The sequence below is a fragment of the Poeciliopsis prolifica genome, unplaced genomic scaffold (assembly GCF_027474105.1).
Source record: "Poeciliopsis prolifica strain line A6 unplaced genomic scaffold, Auburn_PproV2 SCAFFOLD002, whole genome shotgun sequence".
NCBI classification, from domain to species: Eukaryota; Metazoa; Chordata; class Actinopteri; order Cyprinodontiformes; family Poeciliidae; genus Poeciliopsis; species Poeciliopsis prolifica.
In genome coordinates, this window is record NW_026562377.1 from 16152714 (window position 1) to 16179222 (window position 26509).

The window sequence follows — 26509 nt, forward strand, 5'->3', positions numbered from 1 at the left end:
CAATGGGTACCAGTTCTCTGCAGCCTCTAGGTTCAGCTGCTTTGGGTTCAGCTGTGCCTAAAAGCACATACAATTGCAAACCTTCATGTGGGAGATTGCTATCATCTTTATTAGATACTTGTCTTTTAGCCCAAAAAGAAAGCGGGCAACTTGTAATTCTTGTAATTCAAAAGAAGAGAAAATCTAACAAAATACATTTTAAGAATTAGACAGTGCTATTATGTATCACTAGGATTCAATAATGAAATTAACTAAACTTCCAAACCACATATGTAATAAAATAAAACAATTCATGACACTGCAGTAATTCAGTGCACAGTTAGCTGTGTTCTGACTTTAAATGATCAAGCTTTCCTGATTTCTTACGTCTGACATGTACCTCATAACTTGTCTAATGTGGTGTCCTGATGTATGCTACTATACAGTTGTAGGGTGTGTGTTGTTTTTCTTCTTGTTTTTTGTTTTTTTTTTCCAGAAAGAAAATCTAAGGAAAATAATTCTTAGAAATGAAGGCACGGAAGCTCAGGCATAATGTTGAACTGGAACTTCAACATTACTAGGCAAACATGTTTGCGTCTAAATATTTTCTATCCCTAATTACAAATTCAGATTTTGAGAAAAGACCGTGCAGTTGACTAAATTTGGAATAACAGAGGCTGGTGTGATTATTATAGGAGCAGCACAGCGCGGTGTGCATGAACGAACGCACATCATTGGCTGAGTGTAACACGATGTTCAGTCTGCCAGTTAAGACTATTTATGATGCAGACTCAGCCAGCGCTCTCTGTAATCGAGCTGTCATTCGTGTAGACAGCTGAGAAGAACATCCCAGCATAAATATACACACCATCAAGCTCGCTGCAGACTTATCTCGAATCTAAACCTTTCCACCATGTCTCTGCATATTTGGTTAAGCCATACCAATAACTTGGAATAAATGATGCCCTCTGAGACTGGCAGGTTTTAACTGGATGCTTCAGTCAGACACCATGTAGGGACTGTTTTTGTCATTTTTACTTGACAATGAGGCTGACTTGTTGACGTGTTCCCCTTTGTCATGCCGCCTCATATGACAACAGCGTTGACATGATTGCAGTTAATGGCTGTCACTGGGTCTGGGTTACAGGGAATGCTATAACACCACTCTGAGGCGTCATACTTCATTGCCTCTTCCCTGCAGAAGGAAACGTATTTTATCTGAGCTAGATCCTGGAGTTCAAGACAGGTTTATCTCAGAAAATCAGAACTAGTTCAACCCCTTCCTGCCAATCAGCACCTGTCATCTATAGTGAAATGCTGCCACTGACTTCTGAAGGGGACGATGATGATGAGAGTGGCAAAGATGATCTAGATTATTTGGGTGAAGGAGATGATGAAAATGCACTGGTAATGATGAAAATGAAGGTTTTAGTGATGATGGAAGTAATGAGAGTGGTGAAAGAAAGTGAAATAGGTAATGATGATGAAGGGGATTTGAAAAGTCACCTGGTGTCAGCACTTCAGAAAAACGACTGTCGAGCTGAATAACAAGCTGACTTTGTTCCCCTCTCTCTCCCTCTCTCTTCCCAGTTTGAAGCTTGAATGTGACAAGTTAGCGAGTGAGAAGTCAGAGATGCAGCGCCATTATATTATGGTAAGTTAACCTAAGCATAAATATTCTGCACCAGTATTTTTTTATTTATTTAACCTTTATTTTATCAGGGTAAAAAACATTTAGCCCTCCAGGATAAAAAAAAAACTCAAGTGAATCCTAGGTAAGAAGCAGCAACAAATAATGCAGAAAAATAAATGGTAAAAGAAAACGTCAAGCTATAGGGCAAGTTGTTTCCAACTCCTTTCGTTTCCACTGAGTCCATCTCCTGCCTTCGTCTTTCTGCACACACGTTTACACACAGAGATGTGCTTGCTTGCTCTCTGATCCACCTTGGGGCTAATCTCATTGTTGCTAGCCATAGCTGTGTTGCCGTCTGATGTTTTGCCTCTAATTGATCCTCTGACTCCCTTTAATCTCATCTAATCTGTGCTGCCGCACTGCTCTCTCCATCATCAGCAGGCCAACAGAGTCACAAAATGCAGACGCAATTGCTGTGCGTCTCTTTCAGACACATAGTTTATTACACACACTCATCATCAACCTTTTGTACAGAACATGTAGCTTTGAAAATTAGCAATAATTCTCAAATTCAAAATAAAGGTTTGGAAGATTTTTTTTGTAGTTTTTAAATGGCATTTTCTATTGCACTTTGTATGATTCATAACTTTAGGTAATTTATCATGGTTAAAATATTTCAAGCATTTAGAGGGCTTGTAGAAAGGCATTTACCCCAATTACCCAAGTTTCTATTTTAATGGTCAGGAAAATGTTCTTCTGAATGCTTCCTGGCCCTCAGGCTGATGATATCTACACAAAGTTGTATAGATATCATCAGCCATTGCACACACCCAATGTTGTAATTGGAGGAAAAATAGTTTTTCATCAATGTTCGGTTTTTGCACTTGCATGTTTGTGGTGCTCTGCGGGATGAAATAAAACTTGCAGCTGCCTCTTGTTATGAATCAGAGGGGATTCTGCACAAACATGTTAACAATTTATTTGTGTAAGCAGATCAAAGAAGATGACTGAATTTTTGCAGTTATTTTTTAGTTTGAATAGTACCATGTAACAGCTTGGCAAAACTGGATCCAGGTCCCTTGGAATAAAAACAAGCTCATAATAAATATATTACAGTGAGATATTTGAACACAAGTTTAGCTTGGTGGGGGACTTCTAGCTGCGGTGTGGTGATCTATCAACTTTTAGAATGAGTGATTAATGGTAGAGAAAACAATGGGGTGATTATGAACAACAAAAAGCTGAGCTCTAATTATCTCACAATTATATTCTGTGGCACAAAAAGCCATCCAGTGGTATGCAGTGTTTCCGCAGGTTCTAACGCCCATCAGCAGCTTTGCAGGACTGTGTACGGTTGTATGTATCTCGAGTTATAGCCAGCGTTCTTATTTGTTGCTCAAAATGTTTCTGTAAAATTAAATTGTAAATGGAATATTTCAGAACGCCCACACATGCACGCACACACACAAACACACTTCCAATCCACCAGTGGCAGGCCCGTTCTTGTATCCCCACAACCACCTCCCCTCTTCTGCTCTAATAGCATATCAGGTTGCCCCACTCCCCCAGCCAGTGGCAGCACCTCCATTTCCCCAGTGCTGTAATTACTTTAGGGAGCTTCCGCGTGGGCAGCTACGCAGAATACAGTGTGTGCGCGTGTTTCTGTTTGTAGGGATTAGTGTGTGTGTGTGTGTGGGTGTGTGTGTGTGTGTGTGTGTGTGTGTGTGTGTGTGTGTGTGTGTGTGTGTGTGTGTGTGTGTGTGCGCACTCTTGCATTCGTGCACAAGACCCTGTCAGCATGAGATTGCACTAAAAACATTGGTGCATGTGTGAAAGAGCAATTCAGGTACATCAATGTGTGTGTGTATGTGTCTGTGTGAGTGAGGGAAGTGTGTTGTTTGTTTTCCAGTGACAGAAGCAGACCCCTGCAGACAGAGTAGGTGATTAACGGGGTTGACGCCTGGAAGGTGGCCCTCTCATTAACAGGGAACGCACATCCACACGTTCACACAAAGGAGGCTCTTTTTCTGCCGTCTCCTTTTCTTTCTCTGTTCCTTTATTTCTCTTGTTTAAATATGTTTCTAGCATCCAATTCTTTGATACGGAACATTAAGATTTCAAACATATCTTGAGTTCAGCATACTTTGTGGTGAAAAGGCCCTCGTTATGTAATTATGTATTCGCTTTAAACTAATGATGCATCTGTCTACTTTTTGTCCCATCTACCAACCAGCCATTTCGGAACGGGCATTGACTGATTCCAAGGTCTTGTCCCGTACATCTCAAAAGCAATAAAGAACACTTGCATAAAAAAATCGGGAAACTTTATGAAAATTGCTGCGTTTCAACATATTTGGACAGAATAAACACTATAAAATGATGAAAAGACCCTTCTGCCAAGAGATAAATTATGACACCCCTACATTTATTACCATGTAAATATTTAATTGCCCCAATTGAATCTTGTTAGTATTGGGACAAAGAGCAGGACATGTGGGATAAGTTACACGCCAGTTGTCAAAGATAAGAACATTGTTGCACATTATTATGAATGAGATTTGAAGTAAGTGTGAACATCATGGTGAGATCAAAAGAGCTGTCTGCCTCCAGCAAGAATGTTGTGATGGTTTGAGTCCGGCAAGAGATTTAAAAAGGTTACAATACAATTTAAAGTTAGTCAATTCCTCTGTGTGGAAAACTGTTTCCAAGTGGAAGACAGTCTAAGAAACTATAAACAAGTTCATCTGGCCATTTAGGCAAGTTAACCCTGAAAGCAGACTGCAAGATGCTAAGAAATGCCTCCAGTCAGGCTCTTGCTACAGATGATGTGAAAAGACTCTTCTGTTTTTGAGGTGTGCAAGAGAAGATCTTTGCTCTTTAAGGAAAACATGAAGCCCCAATTTAATCTTGTTAGAATTGGGACAAAGAGCAGGACATGTGGGATAAGTTACACAAAAATGTAATTATTTGAACATCAGAACAGACAACACTTTAGTACATCATTCCAAGAAAATTACCTTCTACCTATTGTGAAGCAAAAGTGCTGAAAGAGTCCCGGATGAAGCTGCTTTGTTGGAGTAGTAGCAACTAAAATCCATCGCAATTGTGTGTCGGAGTGCATTTGAGGGTGAAAAATCTGAATAGAACCAGAACCTGCAACCTGAAAGAAAAGCAAGAACGTGCCAGGAAATCCACAGACGACTGGCTAAGAATTAAGAAATGATTCAGCTCTTGGCTGAATTAAAGTGTAGCTCTTTATCCTCTTGAGATGCTATGAAGTGGTTTGAAACGGCTGAACATGGAGGACAGTGAGGAGTGGGACAAACTTACTTCAGAATAATGTCACAGGCTACTAAATTGCTATAATAGTCTCACTGAAGTTACTACGAGCTGCTACACTTTCACATGATTAAGCAATTGTTTTGAATAGCTTTCCTGCAAGTTTCTTAACAGTTACATGCATGTGCAATTTCACAAACTGTTCTGGACTATAATCCTTTTTCTTTTTATTCTTCAGGTGTTCCTCCAACCATTCCAACTTGTCTGAGCAGTTATTGTAAATAATAGGATCATAATTATTGAACTGCAGGAATGTAAATGCATAGCTTTCAGAGAACTTAGACAGTAGACTCTAACAAATGTATTGTACATTTTGAATCCAAACTTACAACTTGATCTGCAACAAGCAGTCACTGAAGTTTGATTTCATGTGCAAAGATTACCTGATTTTCTTTAAGTGCCTGTTTATTTTTAAAGTTGTTTTTATTTTTTGCTTTCTCTGTAGTACTACGAGATGTCCTACGGGCTGAATATCGAGATGCACAAACAGGTATGGTTATTTAAAATCTTAATTGGCTTTTGCATTAAAGATGTTGCCATTATTTTATGAAATATGTTACCTGCATGAGATACGTTATGTATATGTTTTGTACTAGGATGCCTCCATTTTTTCAAATCCATTTAATTTACTGCAAAAAATGCTGGAGTCACAATTAACATGTTTTTTTTTTCTTTTTTAAAGTCCTTTAAAACGCCTGAAGCAAACTAATTGGAACAACAACCATCAATAGAAATCAGTAAGCTGGGAGTCATGGCATTTCTCCACTATCGAAATTATTTTCTGCAGAAATATTAGTTTGGTGGATGCCTTTAGAACTGTAGTTGGTGCTTGATTCAGGCTGAAAGGGAGGAGAGGATTATGTTTTACGTATCGGTTTATTTGGCTCAAACTGGAGGAGTAATTTATGCTCAGCCTGTAGGTGGGAGAGAGCGATTGGCCTCAGAAGGGCTCGGCCTTATCGGTGACCTCGTCTCCAGCTTCACACACACAAACACACTCAATCCCTATGACTGATGGTGCACACTGACAAGCTTATTGGCAGAAGCCAGCACGCTTTGACAAATGGACTCGCACACACAGAGAAAGTAACAGCTTCCATGATTTAAAGAGCTGCACATTTATGCACCCACACACTCTCAGATGCTGGAAGCCCAAGACGGCCACTGTGATGCATGCTGGTCACATGCACAAACACGCACGCACTCAAAGCTGTGTGTGTGCTTGTTTAAAATTCACCAACACAAGTTGGGTGGAGCGTTTCTTGTGTGTTTGTGCATGTTCCCATCAGTTTTGTTGTGCATGTGGCATTGTATATTTGTTCTTGTACTTTAGTATTAGCTATCTAAAACAAAAATAAAAAATAGTAAGTCAGTGTGTGGGTTGAGACTGTAAGTACAAGTTGATGTGTGCGTGTGTGTGTGTGTGTGTGTGTGCGTATGTGTGTGTGTGTGTGTGTGAGAGTGAGAAAGTGTGCCCTCTTTCATCGGTGCCTCAATTTATGTGTGTATTTCTGGCACGTGTTCAGGAATAACTGCGTGCTATTGTGGTCCTGTGTGTGTGTGCGTATGTATGTGTGTGTGTGCATAGTTCCTTTGTGCCCAGTGTGAGTGGGTGCAGCGAATGGCTAGTTCCATTAGAGTGTTGAAATTGAAGGGGATGTGTGGAAACGAGTGTCGAGGAGCATTCATGTCTGGGCCTATTGTGCAGAGCCAGTCTCCCCTCTCCATCTCCTCCTCGTTTTCCTCTCTCCACCGCCATCTCTATTTCCCTCTTTTTCTTTCTTTCTCACACATTGTGAGTTGCCCACAGTTGCGCCCTCTCGATCACTTCTCAATTCAGAATATACCTCTCCACTCTTTTTGCTTTTTTCTCTCTCGTCTCTCTGAACATTTTCATTTTCTCTTAGAGAGAAAAAGCTAGACTGAACTAGAAATGAAACTGAGACTTTGGTAGAAATAAATAAAGATATAGCTATTTTTTTTTCTGATACTCATTTGATTTACAACTTTATTCATCAAAAGTCCACGACAGATATTTTTTTAGTTGTATTTGATTGCTCCAAAGTGTGGACTGAACTGGGGAAAGGAGAAATCAGTTTTTCTGTTTCTCCTCTTAAAATACTTTACAAACTGAACTAAAACGATAATAATTTTTATTAAGTTGAATGTATTATACATGTTTGAAAACAAAATTGCAACCCCACTTAGTTTTTGAAAGGTCGGTTAGAAAATGGAAATTAAAAGATTTAGTTGGATCCTTCTGGAAGTGCATTGTATGATTGTAAATATCAAAGCATGTTGACAATTGAAAGTGTCTTTACAATATTCAGATCAGAAAAGTATAGTAATACCTCATGAAATGCAGTAGATTTTTAAATCTTTATGTAAACTTTTTGACATGCATCTGTTTTGAATTTAGCTATGGTATTTATAATAGCTGTGAAGGGATGAATCATTTAGAAAGTTAGTTTTCTAAAAAAAAAAAAATAAATAAAAAAATAATAATGGAGTCATGAATACACTTCCATCTGGCAGGAAATAGCCCCACATGGTTCAAATACTGAAGGTCGCCCGAAGACAAAACCAAAACGCAGAGGAAGTCTGTGTCGTGTTACAGTTGTCCGGGTTGTCTTCCACACTGCCTTGAAACACATTTTAAATCAACTCGAGCATATTTTTCACTCTTCTTCAAGTTCAATATCACAAAAGATGAAATCAATCAGGATGACTAAAAGCACAGCGATCAACAGAAGCAGATCCAACCACTGTCACACTATGCACAGCAAATCTTTCATGCTTTGAGTGTATATTCAGTTTTTTGCATAAGGGGCATAGTTTTTTTGTTTGTTTGTTTTTTTTTTCTGTTTTTTTAGTAATTAAGTCCTCTAATAATGCTTAGGGAAAGCAAGAAAGACACAATTCAATAGAAAGTAGCATTTATAAAGAAATATCTGAAGAAGAGACCCACTGGGAATAGAGATGATAGCAAGTTGGATCAAAGAAAAACAGAAGGTTGGCAGGAAAATAAAACCAAGATAGCACAAAGGGCACAGAATAGAGGAAGCTCCGTAGATGGCACAGAGCGAGTCCCGCAGAGACATTTTAGAGATGTCAGGGAGATTGTACGTGTAATGACGAGCAGGATAGGAATCGAGCGCTTGATGGGGAGCTGCGCTCTGCATGCCTAATGATTGTTAGGAGGCCCCCTCTCTCTCCTCATCGCTCTATAAATTAAACTCTAACACAATTACTGCTGCTTTGCATATCTCAGACGGATTGGGTGATTACCAACTAAATGTGATAACAGACCTGCATGTAAGAAAGAAGGGGAATGTGCACAAGGTAAAAAAAAATCTGTGCGCCCGCATCTGTGACTGTTGTTTTGCGTTCATGTGTCTTAATTGCCCACATATCCACAATTCCTGGGTGAGGAATGTTGAGTACATGCGATATAATTAATGAGGTGAATGGGGGAGGGGGTGAAATGTCTGCTGTATTAATAGATATGAGATACTGGAGATATTTTTCCTTGTTTGGGAAGGTCGTATCAGATGTTTCCCATACTAATGAGTGTGTGCTTTTTTTTTCTCAAAAGGCAGTTTACATTTAATCAGGACATCAAGCCATTGCACTGCTTGTATTTTGTGTTTTACGTTTCAACCAAACCCACAGAGTGACCGAAACAAATCCAAAATTGATCTACAACCAAGTAATCGGTTATTTGGTCAATATTTCAAAAAAGTTTCACATTTGGATTGTCTTCAGCTGCAGTTCCAGAGCTGCGCCTAAAATATGAAGTCCATCCAAAAGTTGAAGTTGTCATAAGTTAATGTTTTGTTTTCAAATATATGTTCAGTTTTTTTTTTATTTTATGGTTTGCTTATTGTTTTGACATAAGGTAGTTTAATGGGGAAGTAAAGAACAATTCACTTAATCTTCTTTTGCGTTCCTACACTTTCTTGTGCAGCATGTTTAAGGACTTTATTCATACTAGCAGTTTTGTAGGTTCATTAGAAATGTCCATTTTTATTAAAATTATTGATAATCTACACCATATATCAGTTTATACTTTAACATTTGTTCTCTTTAGTTTAGAAAAAGTGTATTTGCCATTCCTCTGTTTTGAAGGAATCGGTTATCTAATCTGATACTGCAGCTTACTTGGGTAACCTAAACTGCTGCAGATTCTTTGGACTTACATTGGAAGTGTAAAATTCTCAATGAGCCCATGATGATCTATTTAACTTAATGCTATGTAAATGCTTTGTCTTTACTAATGGAGACTTAGAGTGACAGGCATGGCGTGGAAACTGAATTAATTCAGCTAATTGTCTGACTAGTTGGAGGCATTCATAAACTTTGGAGAACATTGAAATTTCAATCTGAGATTTCCAGCTGATCATAAATGATATCACTGACAGGAAAGAATGTAATTGTAATTCAAGACAAATCTTAATCCAGCAGAAGCTACTGTGACACATACTAAATGTGTTTAGAAAGTAAGAGGTCTTTATTGATTAAAAATTAAAACTCAAAATCCAATGTTAGAAGTTTGTAACAATGCCATTGGTACTTGCAACCAGTCTGCTTAGTTGTTTTTCCTTTGAACCTAATGTTCTCTATTATTTTGGTTCTTTTTCTAGTTTTGCCCACTTTTCTTGAGCTGATCAGCCTTTAGTTTGGATTGTTACATTGATTTAAATTTTACTTCTAACCAAAGTAGAGCTACTTCCTGTAAGGAACCAAAAACCTGCCTTCTGTCATGACAATGCTGGAAAACCAGCATGAACAACCAACAGAAACCGAACCAGAGACTGTCCAAAGGTCAAATCATGTTTCAGGGTTATTTACGTGTGCGCCTCTATCATGATGTCACAATCACGTTTATGTAAACTCTGGTAACAGACGAAAGCAGCCTTTCTAATAGGACAGTTTGTAAGCTATCCTTCAACCTCAGCTTGCATGCACCCACACAGTCTTTAATAATAGTCATAATTAGACACTCTAATTGGACACACCTGCATGAATGGATGCACAGAGGACTCGCACATTTACCCTTCACTCAGCAATAAGGGGGAAACCATAAGACAAATTTACTGGGTTTAACTTTTTATAAGCTTCTAGATCCCACCATATATCGATTTTTTTAAACTTTTATATTAGATTTTTGAAGACCTTCACAATCCTCTTGTTTAGTGAGATTATTTGAACCTTTTTACTATCCGTCTCCTTAATGAGATTTCAGTCTGATTGCTCTGTGTGTCGACAGTCTCCAGTATTGGAACATTGTATGATGCATTATGATCTTTTGGTGAACATGCATGTCATTGTTTTTTATTTTTATTTTAATGCTTCTGTAAATAAATGACAACTGATTGAAATACAGTCTTATATTTAGCAGACCGAATAACTGATTGACAGAATAATTGGACCCTTGTCCTTTTAACCAACAGGCTGAAATAGTGAAGAGACTGAATGGGATCTGCGCCCAAGTCCTCCCCTACCTGTCTCAGGAGGTAAGCGATGCATCTCACACATACATACACACCGACACACGGATACAAAGTCATCACCAACCCCCTGACCCGCAGCAATATCCCTCACATCCTGGAATGAGATCACCCTCATTCCCACCTCATTACCTCCCCACCTCCATGACCCTTCACTCGGCATCCCACTCCTCTCCTCCTGTCATTCATCATCTTTGGCTTCCCGTGTTCACTTCCAACTCACTCTCCCTGTGACCCCGCCCCAGCCTCCTCACCTCAGCTCTCCTCTGCCATTTTTAATCTGTAACCATCCTCCCACTTCTCTTCTCCCCCCACTTTATTTTTGACCTCCTCTTTCAATTCTTGGCTTCCCTCAATTCTTCCGTAGTCTCCCCCTTTTCTTCCCACTCTTCCTTTTGTGTGTGTGTGTGTGTGTGTGTGTGTGTGTGTGTGTGTGTGTGTGTGTGTGTGTGTGTGTGTGTGTGTGTGTGTGTGTGTGCGTGCGTGCGTGCGTGTGTGTGTGTGTGTGTGTGTGTGTGTGTGTGTGTCAGTGTAATAAATGGCTGTGTGATTCAGATAAGCCATGCTCTTATCTGGGGGTTGACCTCCACCTATTATAGCACACCAGTCAGCCATTCATTCACCAGTGTCACACTAGGCTTTTTGTGGATGTGTGTGTTTGTGTGTGTATATATGATTGAATGAATAGCTAAATGTCCAGAGGGGGAGGTGCATCACCAGGGAGGATTGTCAAGGGAGTCTGTTGGGACTGTTGATATTGATCTAACCTCTTAACCTTTCTCTCCTCCTAAACTGGCCTCCCCTTGTTTCTCTCTGTCTGTTATTGTCCGTCTCACTTTCTCTGCTCCGCTCCTCCACACCACATCGACACAAACTCCGTCTGCAGCACCAGCAGCAGGTCCTGGCAGCCATAGAGAGGGCCAAGCAGGTCACCCCTCCAGAGATGAACTCCATCATCAGGGTAAGATACTCCAGTTGCTCAGCCCCACCCAGGAGTGTGATATTGATTAGAAAAATGCAAACAATAATCTGGACGATCAGTTCAATTGTTTGATGTCCTTGATTATCATATTGTTGTACTTCTATTTTTTTTATTTTACACACTTAAAAAGCACTTATGCTCCTCTCATCATAGCAGCCTGATGATAAATGCTAGCTCTCCTCAGCCTTTTATACTTTATGGATAATGGTTGTATTCTCAAAAGGGAACTGAGACTCAATTGTTGGTCGGCTGCCATAAGGTTGTTTTTATAAAATTTTCTTCATGGATTTGTTTTTTCTCCTTGGGAAAACCAAACAAAAACCAAGTAAAAACTCACTAAGAATAAGAATACATGTAATTGTAAGTTATCCACACCCCTGGCAGATTTCAATTTAAAGTCATCTTTTGATTTAAAAATGAAATTGATATTAATCTTTTGTAGTGGCCCAGACACAGCCTTGTCTAGGGAGCTAAATATGAGGGTAATGGCAAAGAGGCCTTCCAACCTTATTACTAAAGCTCATTGAAAGATAAATGATCAAAATACCAGTGAAAACATGTAAGAATCTCATTGAAAAGTTTATTTAAAATATATACATTTTTCAAAATTGAAATATTTTGAGAGATGTCTGCCTTCCTATCAGAAACAACTACTTGGTTGATTGAAAAATAATTTTACATCTAACTTCTCCAGAAAAATAATATTGTTGGCTCACCTATAACGACATGTTTTTTGAGGGAAATGAAATCACCATTTGAAGAAGACGATGTCGAGCACTAAATAAAAATGTTCTGTCAAAATCACCAATGCTTGCAGGTAAAGATTGAACATTCTTGGTGGAGATGAATTGTTTGTTTTAGTGCTTCAAATGTAAGGTGGTGGATAGGATCAAAGCTCTGACATGGGATCTGTCTAGCAAGAATGTTAAAATTTGTGGACTATGTTCTGCATGTCAGCATAAGACTTGTGCTTGATAGGGTTGCACTCTGTGTAGCAATTTCTAGATTACCACAGTAACACAATATGGATGAGCTGAAAAGCCTCACTGTTCTGCATTAAATGTTAGGTAATTATGATTGAGACTCTTCATGCCTGTAATGAATCTGTTGTTGGCAATATATATATATATATATATAAGGGTCCAGTCCCACCCAACTACCAACCAATAACCTGCCTGTCCACAACCTGGAAGCTCATGTCAGGCATCATAGCGGCCAAGATAAGCAAACACATGGATAAACACGTGAGCACGGCACAGAAGGATATCGGTGTAAATAGCAGAGGAGCCAAACACCAACTCCTCGTAGACCGCACAGTTGCCCAAGACTGCAAAACCCGACACACCAACCTGTGCATGGCTTGGATTGATTACAAGAAAGCCTATGACTGAATGCCGCATACTTGGATCATTGAATGCTTAGAGATGTATAACATCAACAGGACTCTGAGAGCCTTCATTGCAAACTCGATGAGGCTGTGGAAAACCACCCTTGAAGCCAACTGCAAACCACTTGCACAAGTGTCCATCAAATGTGGCATATACCAAGGAGATGCTCTGTCCCCGCTACTGTTCTGCATAGACCTGAACCCCCTCAGCCAAATCATCAACAAGACTGGCTACGGATACAGACTCAAAAATGGGGCCAATATCAGTCACCTACTCTACATGGATGACATCAAGCTGTATGCCAAGTGTGAGCGAGACATCGACTCACTGATCCACACAACCAGGATCTACAGCACGGACATTGGGATGTCATTCGGACTAGAGAAATGTGGTCGGCTGGTCACAAAGAGGGGGAAGGTGATCCGCACAGAAGGGGTCTCACTCCCACAAGGAACAATAGCAGACATAGAGGACAGTTACAAGTACCTTGGTATACCACAAGCAAATGGTAACCTCGATGAGGTCACAAGAAAGGGAGCCACAGCTAAATACCTCCAACGAATAAGGCAAGTCCTGAGAAGCCAGCTCAATGGCAAGAACAAAATCCGTGCAATAAACAGCTATGCCTTGCCAGTAATCAGATACCCTGCTGGAATAATTAGCTGGCCAAAGGAGGAGATAAAGCCACAGATATTAAGACCAGAAAGCTACTAACCATGCATGGAGGGTTCCATCCCAAATCCAGCACCCTGAGACTGTACACGAGCCGCAAGGAAGGAGGCAGAGGACTAGTGAGTGTGAGAACCACTATCCAGGACGAAACAACTAAGATCCATAAATACATCAGGGACAAAGCCTCAACAGACAATGTGCTCAGTGAATGTCTCAGACAACAGGGAACGGAGGTTGAGGTGCCAGAGATACCATCATGGGAGGACAAGCCCCTACATGGGATGTACCACCAGCAAATAACCCAAGTAGCTGATATCAGTAAATCCTACCAATGGCTGGAAAAAGCTGGACTCAAGGACAGCACAGAGGCCCTCATCCTGGCCGCCCAGGAACAGGCCCTAAACACCAGAGCAACAGAGGCCCAGATCTACCACACCAGACAAGACCCAAGGTGTAGGTTGTGCAAGGAGGCCCCTGAGACAGTCCAGCACATCACAGCAGGGTGCAAGATACTGGCAGGGAAAGCGTACATGGAGCGACATAACCAAGTGGCAGGCATAGTGTACAGAAACATCTGTGCAGAATATGGACTGGAAACCCCGAGATCAAAGTGGGAAACACCCCCAAAGGTGGTGGAGAACGCCAGAGCTAAGATCCTGTGGGACTTCCAGATCCAGACAGACAAAATGGTAATGGCGAACCAACCAGACATTGTCGTAGTGGATAAACAACAGAGGAAAGCCGTTGTGGTAGATGTAGCAATACCAAGTGATTGCAACATCAGGAAAAAGGAGCACGAGAAACTGGAGAAATACCAGGGCCTCAGGGAAGAACTGGAGAGGGGCTGGAAGGTGAAGACCACAGTGGTGCCTGTGGTCATCGGGGCCCTCGGGGCAGTAACCCCCAAACTGGAGCAGTGGCTACAACAGATCCCAGGAACAACATCAGACATCTCAGTCCAGAAATGTGCAGTCCTTGGCACAGCCAAGATACTGCAGGACCCTCAAGCTCCCAGGCCTCTGGTAGAGGACCCGAGCTCAGAGGATAAGAACCACCCGCGGTGGGTGAGAAGGGAATTATATATATAGATATAGATATATATATATATATATATATATATATATATATATATATGCGCCTGTCAGTGATTGAAATATTTAATTTTGTCCTTTTTGAATGTAGTTCTCACCATCAAAAGCTGAAAGTGCAGAGTGGTCTGTAAAGTTTAAAGGCGACTCATGAGAATGAGCACACTGAATATGTCTCACGGTGCCTGTCTCTGCAGACTAATGGAAATACATGGGCTTGGAAGTATTTCTATAAATAAAACTATGTTAATTGTGCCGTTCCTTTGTGTTCTGCTGCACTTGTTCTGTGTTTTTAGCTTTGATTCCTTTTGACTTTATTAAAAGCTGCCTCAGTTATCCACAGGTTATGCAGCTGAATCCTAAAATATCAGCACTTTTACCTTAAGACACATAGCAGGGCCTTCATTGAGCGTCTGCATCATTTGTTTTTCATAACCTGCTTGTTTCTGTTTATTTGTGTTGGCTCTCACCCACCTGCTTGTGTTCCTTGTAGCAGCAGCTCCAGGCTCACCAGCTGTCCCAGCTCCAGGGCCTGGCCTTGCCCATGACCCCGCTGCCTCTGGGCCTGAGCCAGCCAACGCTGCCAGCCGTCACCACTTCCTCCGGTCTCTTCTCGCTGTCTTCTCTGCTGGCCTCCCAGGCCCAGCTGGCCAAGGAGGAGAAGGCTTCTCGCGACGGCGTGGACAGCCACCGTGAGGAGGACGGAGACAAGTCTGATTAGGTCTCGTCTCCATGCAGCTCTTTTATCATAGAGACATGAATTCCCAGATCTGTCCCTGCAGCCTCGCCCGTGGTTGTCCCCTTTTTGACCTTACTCAACATGGGGTTTCTTTCTTCAATGCAGCTTCAGCTTTAGACCCCTAACTTATCCCCTCTGGGAAAAGCTTTGGCACTCATATTACAGTAACTAAATTAAAATAATAGTAGATTTTCTGTTTTGGTTTAAGATGTACTTTTTCCTTTTCACTTTAGGGATAGGTAGTTTTTTTTTTTTCTGATTCACCATCTTTATATTTTAGTTTCTGCATTGTTCTTTAGTCCAGGTTTTTTTCCTCCCACTCTGCTCTTCTTCTAGTTTGGCAGCATAAATCCCTCAGCTGGTTTTGAAACAAGCAAGCTGTTTAACAGAGAGATCCATGACAAACATCAACACAGGTTTCTTCCAAAATCCATTCTCTTAAAATAAGGTCGTTATTAATATACTGAACTTTTTGAAATTCCATGAATTTGTCTTGAGTTTTATGTGGGCTGTGAGTTTAGTGGGCTGTCACAGATGAAAAAAATGTTTAAGCTCTTCTCATACTGCAGCCTTCATCGAAAATACTTTGATTCTAAATTCTCCGATGCAAGAAGACACTAGCTGAAAATTTTAAGTCTTTTGCAAAATGTAACATTCATCTGATGTTGGGGGTCGACACCTCAGATTTCAATTATCTTAGTTGTTTCCTGACATTATGAGGGGTAGTGCTTTGCAAAAATATTTAAATCTCTTAAACTTTTTTACATTTTCTCATGTTACAACCCGAGACATCAATGCCTCTAAATTAGTCCGTAATTGTGAAGTGGAAATTAAATGACACACAGCTTCTTTTTTTCTTCTTCTTCTTTTTTTAACCTGAAAAGCATAGTGTGCATTTGTATTCAGACTCCTTGTCTCTAATACCTCTACACATAATGTAATGTAACTATTTGTACCTTCACAAGTCACCTGATCACCTCAGCAAGGTTAAATTATGAAAACTGTTTTTTCACTTATGGGAAACTGGCTCGTTATAAGGGGGGGAAAAAACACAAGACAAAACCAACTGTTTAGCAAGCTGTAGAAGTTTGTTTTATTTCAAGTGTACAAAAATATTTCTACTAGGAACTAGACAAAAATACTTGGTGAGATTTTGTGTTTCTTCGGTGACATGATTAATGTCGAGCTGTTTTGCAAAGACAGACGGGCATGGAAATTCTTTCCACATGTGCAAAGCTGGTAGAGATGAATCCCAAAAGATTTGCAGACGTAATGGCAGTAAAATCTGTTTCTATGACGTATTAACTCAAGGTGATTGAACACAAATGCACAACTCACAATTTAGGATAGGTAAAAAAATAAAAAAATAAAAACTATACATCCTTTTTCTTGCACATAGAGATTGACTGATTTGTTTTGGCTATAGAAAAAACATTTTAAGGGGTATTGATACCTTGGCAGGGCTCTATTATTAAGATTACCCACCCAGTACCTTAACCAAGAGGCATCATCAATCAGAGCTGCGGTAACTTAAACTGCAACCGAAACAACTGAAACCACCTCAATTATCTGCTCCTCTGTCAGCTGTTTTTCATATTTAATGTGCACTTATATTGGAGCAGACACTAAGGGGAGGGAGTGTGGTGAGTGTTTGACAGCAGAGGGCAGCGCATGCCTTTGAACAATCCTCCTAAGGTTTTTACTTCCACAAGGACAACGGCAGCGCACAGACCAAGTCTGATGGGGAATAGTTTATTCATTAGCTCCGAGCGTACCAACTTATTGTACATGAACTGGACTGTGGATATTTACCTCTACATGCGGTCCTTCAGTTTGTCTTGCTCTCCAAATGATCCAATTATGAAAACAGAGTTGTAAAGAATCTGTTTTCTCAGATTAAACCTAAAGTTGAAAGGATGTTCATGAACGTAAAACAAAAGCTGTGGTATGTTTACTGCCTGCCACTTAATGCAAGTGAGTGGCAACTTGGCATTGTTCAGTACAAAGTGTCGCATCGTGAGACGATATTCTGTTGTAATTTACTGGTCACCTTAATACCCTCAGCACAAGAAGCGGTGAAGTAATAGCCAGATTGAAAAAAATTTATAGGCCATAATAAATGATTTCAGAACGTTTTACTGCCGTTGTGAGAAACATCTTGTGCGGTTCGACGTAAAAGCAAACCCATATGTTTTAAATCGCAGGTGCGTTCTCCAAGATGCAAAAGCATGGTTGAGTAAGTGTGCACTCTTTGCTGACACATCGGTTGGATCCAGCTTAGCAATGCGTCTTTGGTGGGAGTCTTTCAACAGGTCAGATTTTAACTTAGCAAGAGTTGCCTCCACCTTGCAAAACTCTTCTAGAAGATTCTTTGAGAAGTTCTTTTCCACAGCCCTCCTCAGGTTCCCCTTAAGATTTTTTTTTTTTGTCTGATTTAGCTGCAGATGCTGTCTAGGTTTTTCAAAAACATGTTTTCTTGTGGTGAAGTTGTCGTTTTGGTCATTTAGATGTAAGCTCTTTCTCAGTGATATTTTATCTTCAGGCTCATGGCTGAGTGGTATTTTTTAACTGTTCAACATTTCTTATGCCTTGACAAATCTAGTCAGAAGAAAGGTGAACCGGAGTCTGAGGCACCATGGTTCACTGTTGGCACAGTGATCTTTTGGTCTTGTACAGGTTTGGGGTATTTTGCCAAAATGGAGTCGTGGCCCAGAAATGTTTTACAAGACTCATTCGGTCTGGCAGACAAACTCCCAGTAGATTTTGGGAGATTTCATCCAGACTTGGATTTTTTTCTCTGTTCTGGCTTGCAACCCATCTTCTTAGTTCCCTAAAGCACAACAGATGTATACTAAAAGTTCCTGTAGCTTAACTGGTGTTGCTGACCCGGTCCCTGGCCAGTTTCAAAACACACAACTAACTTTGGAGAAATGTAAGCAGCATATTTTCTAAAGTCTTCATCAGACCGAGTGCATTTATCATTCTTTTTGGGTTTTTCTTTTTTCGCATTCTTGTCCTGAGTGGTACCTTTATTGAATTGCACATTTTTGATTCTCTGTATCCGTGCTGAAAATAACACCTTTCGCTTGAGGATTCACACTATCAAAATTTTCCAATGAAACCTTTTTTGCAAATCGGGTGTAATTTACGATGGCTGTGTTTTGGTTTAAGGGTCTGCACCCGCGGACAAGCAGTGTATTTTTTAGTCTGAGTTTTATTCTGGAATAAAGCATTTTTCAGTTGAATTGGACATAATATATGTTGCATTAAAAAAAATTTGTCAATGATTTATGCTGTCATTTTGTTTCACATCCCCAAATGACTGATTTTTGGAGAAGCGTAGACTTTTGATATTTGCCGTATGCTCATCCTTTTTTTAAAACCTCTTTTGTATAGAGTCATTTGAATGCAGTGTTGGTGTTACAACCCAAGTATATATGCCGGGTGAATTCACAGTCGCTTGAGAAAAATCTAATCAGAAAACAATAGTGTGTGCATAAATAGTTGCTGTGTAGGGTTTTTGCATTTAAGCCTAGGCCACTGCTATAAATATCGGCTTTCCCAGGAGGTTTTAAGAGTTAAACTCAAACACTTAATACACTTCTGAATTTTCAGAAAGGTTTGGCTCAGAGGTAGCTGGACCCCAGAAACAAGGACCTCAGTTGTAACAACTGAAAATGTAGTTGAACTTTGCAGAAACACACACACTTCCCTTTGTTCTAGTAGCTGAATGGCTCGACCAATCACTGTCTTTACAGAAGCCACAGTATGGTTTCTGGTAAGATTACGAAACGCATTTCCCACAAAAATGAGGCCTCATTTGGACATTTCATCCAGTAGAAGGGGTGAAAATTGACTTATTTGAAAATCACATGGATTTTCAAACAAGTCCAACAAAATCTGAATGTCTCCAAAGGTAAAGCTTTTCTTTCATTAAGCCTGCAGTTGTATATCTATGTATATACATAGCACATTGTGTATAAACAGGTGTACAGATCTAGTAGTCGGTGATAAACCACTCGAAACTTCGTCACATGCTTGTGAAATAAGCTTGCAGCAAGTTCTCACATGTTGCTTGTATCTTGCTACATCCTTCACTTGTCATAGTGATGCCCAGATGTGTAGACAGAAAGCCAAACACATCAATGCATGTCTGCAGGGAACAGATTGATTTTGTTCTAGTGGAGAGACTTTTTTTTTTTTTAAAGAAATTTTGTGATCAATGCACTTGATTTTTTTTTCTCCCCCCCATTTATTTCAAACTGTACTCAATATAACCTAGAAGGAGAACTTCAAAGCCTGTGTTATAATTAAATGAAATTCTATGTATATGTTCAAGTAGTCAGAGGGGCTTGCCTCTCTATACAGTTATACATAGAAAGCTTTATGTGTATATGGCTGCATCTTCTCTCGTCTGTCTTGGATGATTCTTGTGGTGTTGTTACAAAAACCGACGTGACACCTGAAAATTGCAGTACATTCACCTTTTTTAACCCTTTGACCCCTACCTCCATCTTCTTTATTCATCCTCAGTCTCCCCTTGTTTCCTTCCTGACTTTCTTGCCCTCATAGAGTGAAACATTGTAAGCATTTTGAGCTTTGTGAAGGTCTTTCTTTTTTTTTTAATACTTATTTTGTGTATAATGTAAAACAAAAAAGTGTGTACTTTGACCGAAAAAAAAACAAAAACATGTGTGTCTGAAACCATAGCTTCATTTAAGCCAAAAAGAAAAGGAAAAAAAAAGTGCAACAAAATTTACTATAAATAATGAGATGTTCTGCAGTAAGGAAGGACTTCTGGTGCCTTACAAATAAAGTCAATCCAATCATAATAAAGTGTCAGTGGTTTCATTTAAGGCTGAAATCCTCCTATGAATGGAGTCATTTCTTTAAATGTACATTGTTGTTTCAGTTCATTGATATCAAACGATATCTTTAATTCAGGAAAAATATGTCCTAATTAGGGATGCAAGATATCGGCTGATATGAGCTGTAAAATTGAATACCGGACTTCGGCCATTCCGTCAAAATAACTCACCGTTACAAATGGTTTTGGTTTTTATATGACACTTGGGCATCATCAGTGACAGTACTATGTCAAATTTGCATTGTTTGAGTGTTATAATTGTCTTGGAGCAAATGCCATGAATAAAATCAACATTAAACATAATGCAAGTTGAAAGTGTTTTATCATTTTCAACCTAATTTTTAGCATTTGGCCAAATGAGTTTTAGTATATCAGCATATCGGATGTTGACCAAAAATCCAGTATCGTGCATCCAAAGACCTAATCACTTTGGACCCAGTGGCGCCCCAAGAATATATTCAGAGGGGTGGCTGGACCGCACCAGCAAGACATCTAGAGTGGCCCAATATTTATTTATTTTCTAATATTTTGAAACTTTTTTTTTTTCAAAATTTTTAACAGTTTTTTTTGACAATCAGAATCTGCACATTTGGAAAGCATCTGGTCGGCATTTCTCGTCCCTGTTGAGTTTATAGACACCAAATGACCAGTTTTGCATCTCTGAGTTCACCTGATATCGACACCGTGTACTTCATCTATGAACAGACATGAACGATGGGGACTCAGGACTTGAGCCTGACGAGGGTGGCTGCAGTTCACAGCCCGACCACCAGGAGGAAGTGTTGCTTCACATTTGCCATGACCTGAAGGCAGCAGGTAATTACTGAGGTGCGTGTGTGTCACACCAACAAGGGAGCTTCCTGTTCTTTAAACTGCACTGATGAGGGTTTATCTATTCTGTGCTGCTCGTAGCCAGGACTGATGTGACATCTGTGGGACAATGGATCACGACCCGATCAGCACCTGCACATGATCTCCACTTGCACCGCTTTGCCGTCGGCCTTGAGGCTGGGTTTGTTTCATTCACACACGTAAACACACGCGTTTCCTCCTCTCACTGTTTGCCTTTTCTCTGCGAGTCCATGCAGCCAGATGTGTGTGTGTATGTGTGTGAGAGAGATTGAGAAAACAGAGGAAGGCTTGTGAGCCTTCTGAGTTCCTGTGGTTGCAGCCCTTCCTCCTCTCTTCCTCCCTTCCTCTCTGTTTCTCTCTCCCCACAGACAGCTCTGGATCTGACACTTAAATAAATATGAAAGTGCCCTATTTTTCCTTTCTGAGGATTCACACACCACTCCTGACAAGCAGCAGCAGCAGAGGAAGAGGAGGGAAGGTTTCTCTCAACTGTTTTCGCTTCACAAAGCAAATTAGAGACTTGAATAAATAAAGGCCACAAAACCTACAATGAATTAACGCTAATAATTATTTTTCCCTTTCTTATTCTATCCTTCTTTATGAAGAACAGTGTTAAGCACCAAAATTATGCCCTCACTTTTACACCTAACCCATATTTTTCTCAGGGCAACGAAATACATCTTTCAATTCTCTACAGGCTGAGATTTATCAGGGCCACACTAAAGAACCTGCACTTCCAAATCCACTCAAAAATAAAAACGTTTCGTCAGGTTTCACAACTTATTAGTGCCATAACCACAGTAACGTTTGACATAGCTGCTAATTGACCCTTATAGCCACATTATTATTAGAAACAATGAAGGGCAATAATGCCTGTTACTGTTAGGTTTGGAGTCTTCAGTGCCACATATATGCTCCAGGACAAACCAGACTGATAACAACCGGAGGCAAATAAAAATGATCAAAGAAAATAACAAATAGAGTTTCAAAACATAAAGATACCACAGATAATTAACTTCCCTCCCAGTCACCTGGAAGATACTCAATTCATTAAACAAAAAGACCAAGTGACATAATTCAATCTGGATTGCCAGATTGAGATTGAGCTCAGTCAGCTCAATCTCCCCCATGTTGTGGTTCTCACACGTGCCGCTTTCTCCCTGAAGAACCTCTTCCTGACCAGTTCTTCAGCGTTTACAGCTGAGTGGTCATCCTTCCTCTATGCTGCCCCCGGTGGCGATCTCACTCGTCTCCCAGTCATGTTTTATTCTGTGCCTGCTGATTTCAAACAGGTGCACCAATCATTCAAGTTTTGGCAAATTGCTGCTATTCTGTGAGGTGAGCCCTTCAAGTCGTTCATTGTAAGACCTTCGTTTTCAGCCCTCTCAGACAGTTAAGATATAAAACAAGCCCAAAGTACGTTTGTCAGTGAAATAAATGAAAAATAAACCAAAATCAAACAAAACACAAAAGACGTATCTAGTTGATGATGATTGCACAGATCATTTCTGTGTAGTTTAGACTCTTTCAGGTGTTGGTATACCTGGGCATTTATAAACATTAATGTTTTATTAATATTGTATTGCTATAATATAAAATGTACATATTATAATTCTTATGTATTAAAATGATGAACTAAGCATCTGTTACAATTAGTTTTTATCTATATAGCACACAGACAGGCCTTCTTGCATTTCCTCTGTCCTGTAATCTGCTGTCTCCACCAGTCGCACCTATTTTGCTCAACATGTGTTACATGTAGGCACCGGTTGTTTTTACAGCGTCTATAGCTTCAGCAGTCAGGCAGATGTATGTGTTGTTGTTTTTTTTCTCTCACAAAATAAGAGAAGTGCGGAGGAGAAAACATTGTCTTCTGCTGCAGTAAAGCCAAGCCGAGCTCTTATCGCCACAAAAGATCAGGTTCATAAGTCGGCGGGACTTTCAGATGTTTTTGTAATCATTTATAAAAAGAGACAGTGGGAAAACTCTTCTGTTGGAGCAAGTGAGCTAAAAATACATGGTGATTTTTCCCCCCTCTCTCTATATATCTCTGATTGACTTTAAAAATTTTCTGATAAATAATTCATGCATAGCATGGCATTTTTTATCTTTTGTGTGTCGTATCCATTATCGGAGACATTTCTAACTACATTTTTATTGTATTGAAATAATGATGTTTGTTTTGTTGCGTGAAAGCCAACCACTATCCACATGTGTGGGCTATTAAATATTGATTTTCACAAAGCATATCTAGGCTCAGATGATACTCTAATCTATCAGCCACCTACAAAACGGCTGCGTTTATGTACAACACACCAGAAGAACGAATAATGTTTTAGCCTCTCTTAGGGCAAGTGTCAGAGATTATTTGGTCACATTTCAGCCAAAGAAAAGTGACCTGGATGATGTGGCAAGTTATAGAGGCAGGAGAACTATAACCCTGTAGATAAATGCTTCATTATTGGATTTATTTAATTGTATTTTTTTAACTTTTTAAAATCCAAATGTAAAAATATCCCTACTTTGAAGTGAAACAGCAGCCGATATCACAATGAGTGACGTAATGTATCATTATTCAAGTTTTGAATAATGATACATCACCAATAAAACTCATTGACGGTTTTATTGGTGGTTTATTGCATTCAGATCAATAAACCATCTGGAGTTTACAGACAGGTAAGAGTGGGAGAATCTGGAAAATAAAAAAAACACAAAAAAATCTTCACTATTACTGTTGAAACAACTGCATTTGTACAAAGCCATGCTGTGATGACAACTACATAACTCCTTCCGGCTCTTTTTTTTTTCAATTCTCTTTTCTGGCGCGTTGTATAAACATCACCAATTAGACACAATGGTTCAGTTACTGTTCAGTGTGAATTAGAAGCTCATTTATCTGATTCCCTCCTTCCTGTCTTAATGAAAACTTTGGTTAATTTGTTGCTGATGTTGACGTCTCAATTTGCCAAACGCAATATTCAAGCAGCAGATCAGATGCGTTTTGGCTTCCTTTCTGCAGGACGAGACATTTGAGAGCAGCCACAGTAGAGAGACCTGAATTAATGAAGCGAACACAATCATCTCTCAGGGCTTCAGCTTTATTAGAGATAGTTTTCCTCATATCAATGGGACCCAGCCGCCTGCACCACTGGTGCTGTTTTTATAGCACTTTCTGTAAAGAAGTTTGTGTTGCTTCCCTTCCCCTCTCTGCTCGACTTCCCCCTGGCTCTTCGTTTTTATTTGGACCTCGCGCTCCATGGTGAGCCCATCATTTCATTTGAGAAGGTTGATGCAGAAGAATAGGAGCCAACAGGTCTGAAAAGCACCTTGTTGAAGTCGCTGGTGAACTGCCGGGGTGTGCAGTGGCGATGGCGTGTCTGCACGGGGAAACAGGTCCGCGTGTTTGTAACGATGATGAGTCTGAGCAAAAAGACAGAGAGAAAGAGAGAGACGGAGACGGAGAGCAAGAAGCGTCTTGATTAATCATGATTGACTCATTCAGAGCCCACTCGTCTTTTTTCCCCCCTCTCGCTCCCTCGCTCCGGCTCTCCTTTATGGCTTGATTACCGAGACGCAGTCTATCTCTCATTACCTCCTCTCCTCCGTCTCTCACTCTATTTCTCCATCTTTTCTCCTTTTCTCTCCATCTGACAGCCTCCCCCCATCCGACCTCCCACCCTGCTGCGCCAGTTTATTCACCCGTTCCCCCGGGAAGGAGGCTGTCAATCTCCATCTCGCGCATCTCCTCATCCATCCATCCTTCCTTCCCTACCTTCATCCATCACCATCGCTCTCCTCCCTCTCTCTTTCCTCTTCTCCCTGTCTCATTTGCTCCCCTTTTTTCATTCTCACTTCACATTCATTTCCTTCCTTTCTTAATCTTCATTTCCCCCCGCTGCGTTCCCAATGATCTGTCGCCGTTGTCTTTCAGAGACGTTTCCGTCCATCTCTGCTGGCCTCAGCTGAAGCTGCTGAAGCCGTCCATGTTGACACGCTGATGCACCTTGGGAAGTCGTCCATCCATCCAGCGCTCTGACACTAAAACAGACAGAGAGCCAAAAAAAATGACAGCGTCCGAGTTTATGTGCACTTGAGTGATTTTATCTTTTGTCTCAAGTAGTGTGTCTTGAGAAAGTATTCACACCTCTTGAACTTTTTCACATTGCATTATATATAGCTTTCTGTGACAGAGTGATGTAGTGAAAGCCCGGAGAAGTTTTGTTTAAAGTTTGACAAAGACTAAAATAAATGTTTCAGTCTGTATCGAAATGCTATATGTGGAGGGGAAACTACATGCTATTCAGGGAGATACGTGGTAGTTTCAGCAACAAGACGGATTGCTTTTCTTCACCAGGAACGCGGCAAGCCGTCCCCCAGAAAATGCCGCCCTGGGAGGTCGCCCACGTCGCCCACATGAAGAAAATCCTGGAAGAAGATTCATTCAGTGTGAAGAACAGAAGCAAACATTGAAAGTATTTTCCAGATGTGCGATGCTGTACGCTGTTCCACGTCACTGACTCAGATTTTGATGAAAAGAGATTAACAGCCCACTTTTGAGAGTTTTGTTCATAAAGGACTTTGAACACCTCTTCGTTCCACTTCTGCTGCTTTGTGCTGGTCTATTGTATAAACATCCTGGCGAAATGTTGAAGAGGCCAACGTAGCTGATGTTTGGTGTGTGATCGCTCTGTGCACTGCAGGGAAAGACTTTAACAGATTCATACGAAATACAACATTTCTCTTCTTTCTGACCTTCCACATATCGTCCTTCTCCGTCTTCTGATATTTCCATCTTTAAAAAAAAAGAACGAAAAAAAAACACTTCTCACCTTCGCCTCTTTTTTCATTTTCCATTCTTTTCATCTGCTCACCCAATTTCTTTTCTTTTCTTTCCCACTTTTTATGTCTTTCATCTCCCATCCCCGTCTTCGCGTTTGACTCATAACCGCTCATCCTGAATCTCCATTACTCATCATCTATCTTTGTCTCCCCACGACTCCTGCTGAATGTCTCTTCAGCCCAACTGGTTCTTTTCCGTCTCTGACAATGGTTTGATAAATAAAAAAAAAAAAGAAAGAAAGAAAAAAAAAACAACAAAAAAACAAACTCCCAGCTAAGTCGTCAAAGCTCTTTCCATTCTTACGGTACACCATGGAGAGACTGACGCCACGCATGAGTTTAGTTTTGGATGTGAAATTCTAGCTGAGAATCAATCAGCATGTTCAGGTTTCACCCTCTATACTTTTCCACACCTGCTGGTAATTCTTTACAAAGCCTCATTTGGCTGGTCGGACATGAGAGGAGGAGTTTTTTTTTCATCGTTTCTCTTTGAACAATCTCTCTCTCTACATCATTAATGTTCAAAGTGTAGCTTGTCGGTCATTTACTTTAAGCCGGTCTCCAATTATTGCAAATTAAGGATGATATAAATTTGGCCAGGGAAAATGGCTGCCATTTTGT

The 26509-nt window shown here is 40.3% G+C and overlaps 1 protein-coding gene across 2 annotated transcripts in view; it reads left to right on the plus strand.

The window, feature by feature from the left end:
- tle5 (TLE family member 5, transcriptional modulator) overlaps window positions 1–17422 on the plus strand; it is a 34610-nt gene extending 17188 nt beyond the window's left edge. Inside the window, exons 3-7 of one of the 2 annotated variants that reach the window (XM_055050710.1) lie at window positions 1570–1633; window positions 5397–5441; window positions 10405–10467; window positions 11348–11422; window positions 15088–17422. In XM_055050710.1, the coding sequence (XP_054906685.1) occupies window positions 1570–1633; window positions 5397–5441; window positions 10405–10467; window positions 11348–11422; window positions 15088–15312 (472 nt within the window). In that variant the 3' untranslated portion in view covers window positions 15313–17422. Of the gene's footprint in view, window positions 1–1569; window positions 1634–5396; window positions 5442–10404; window positions 10468–11347; window positions 11423–15084 lie in introns of both variants that reach the window. The other variant, XM_055050701.1, reaches the window with a different exon arrangement.
- Window positions 17423–26509: the final 9087 nt, after the last annotated feature.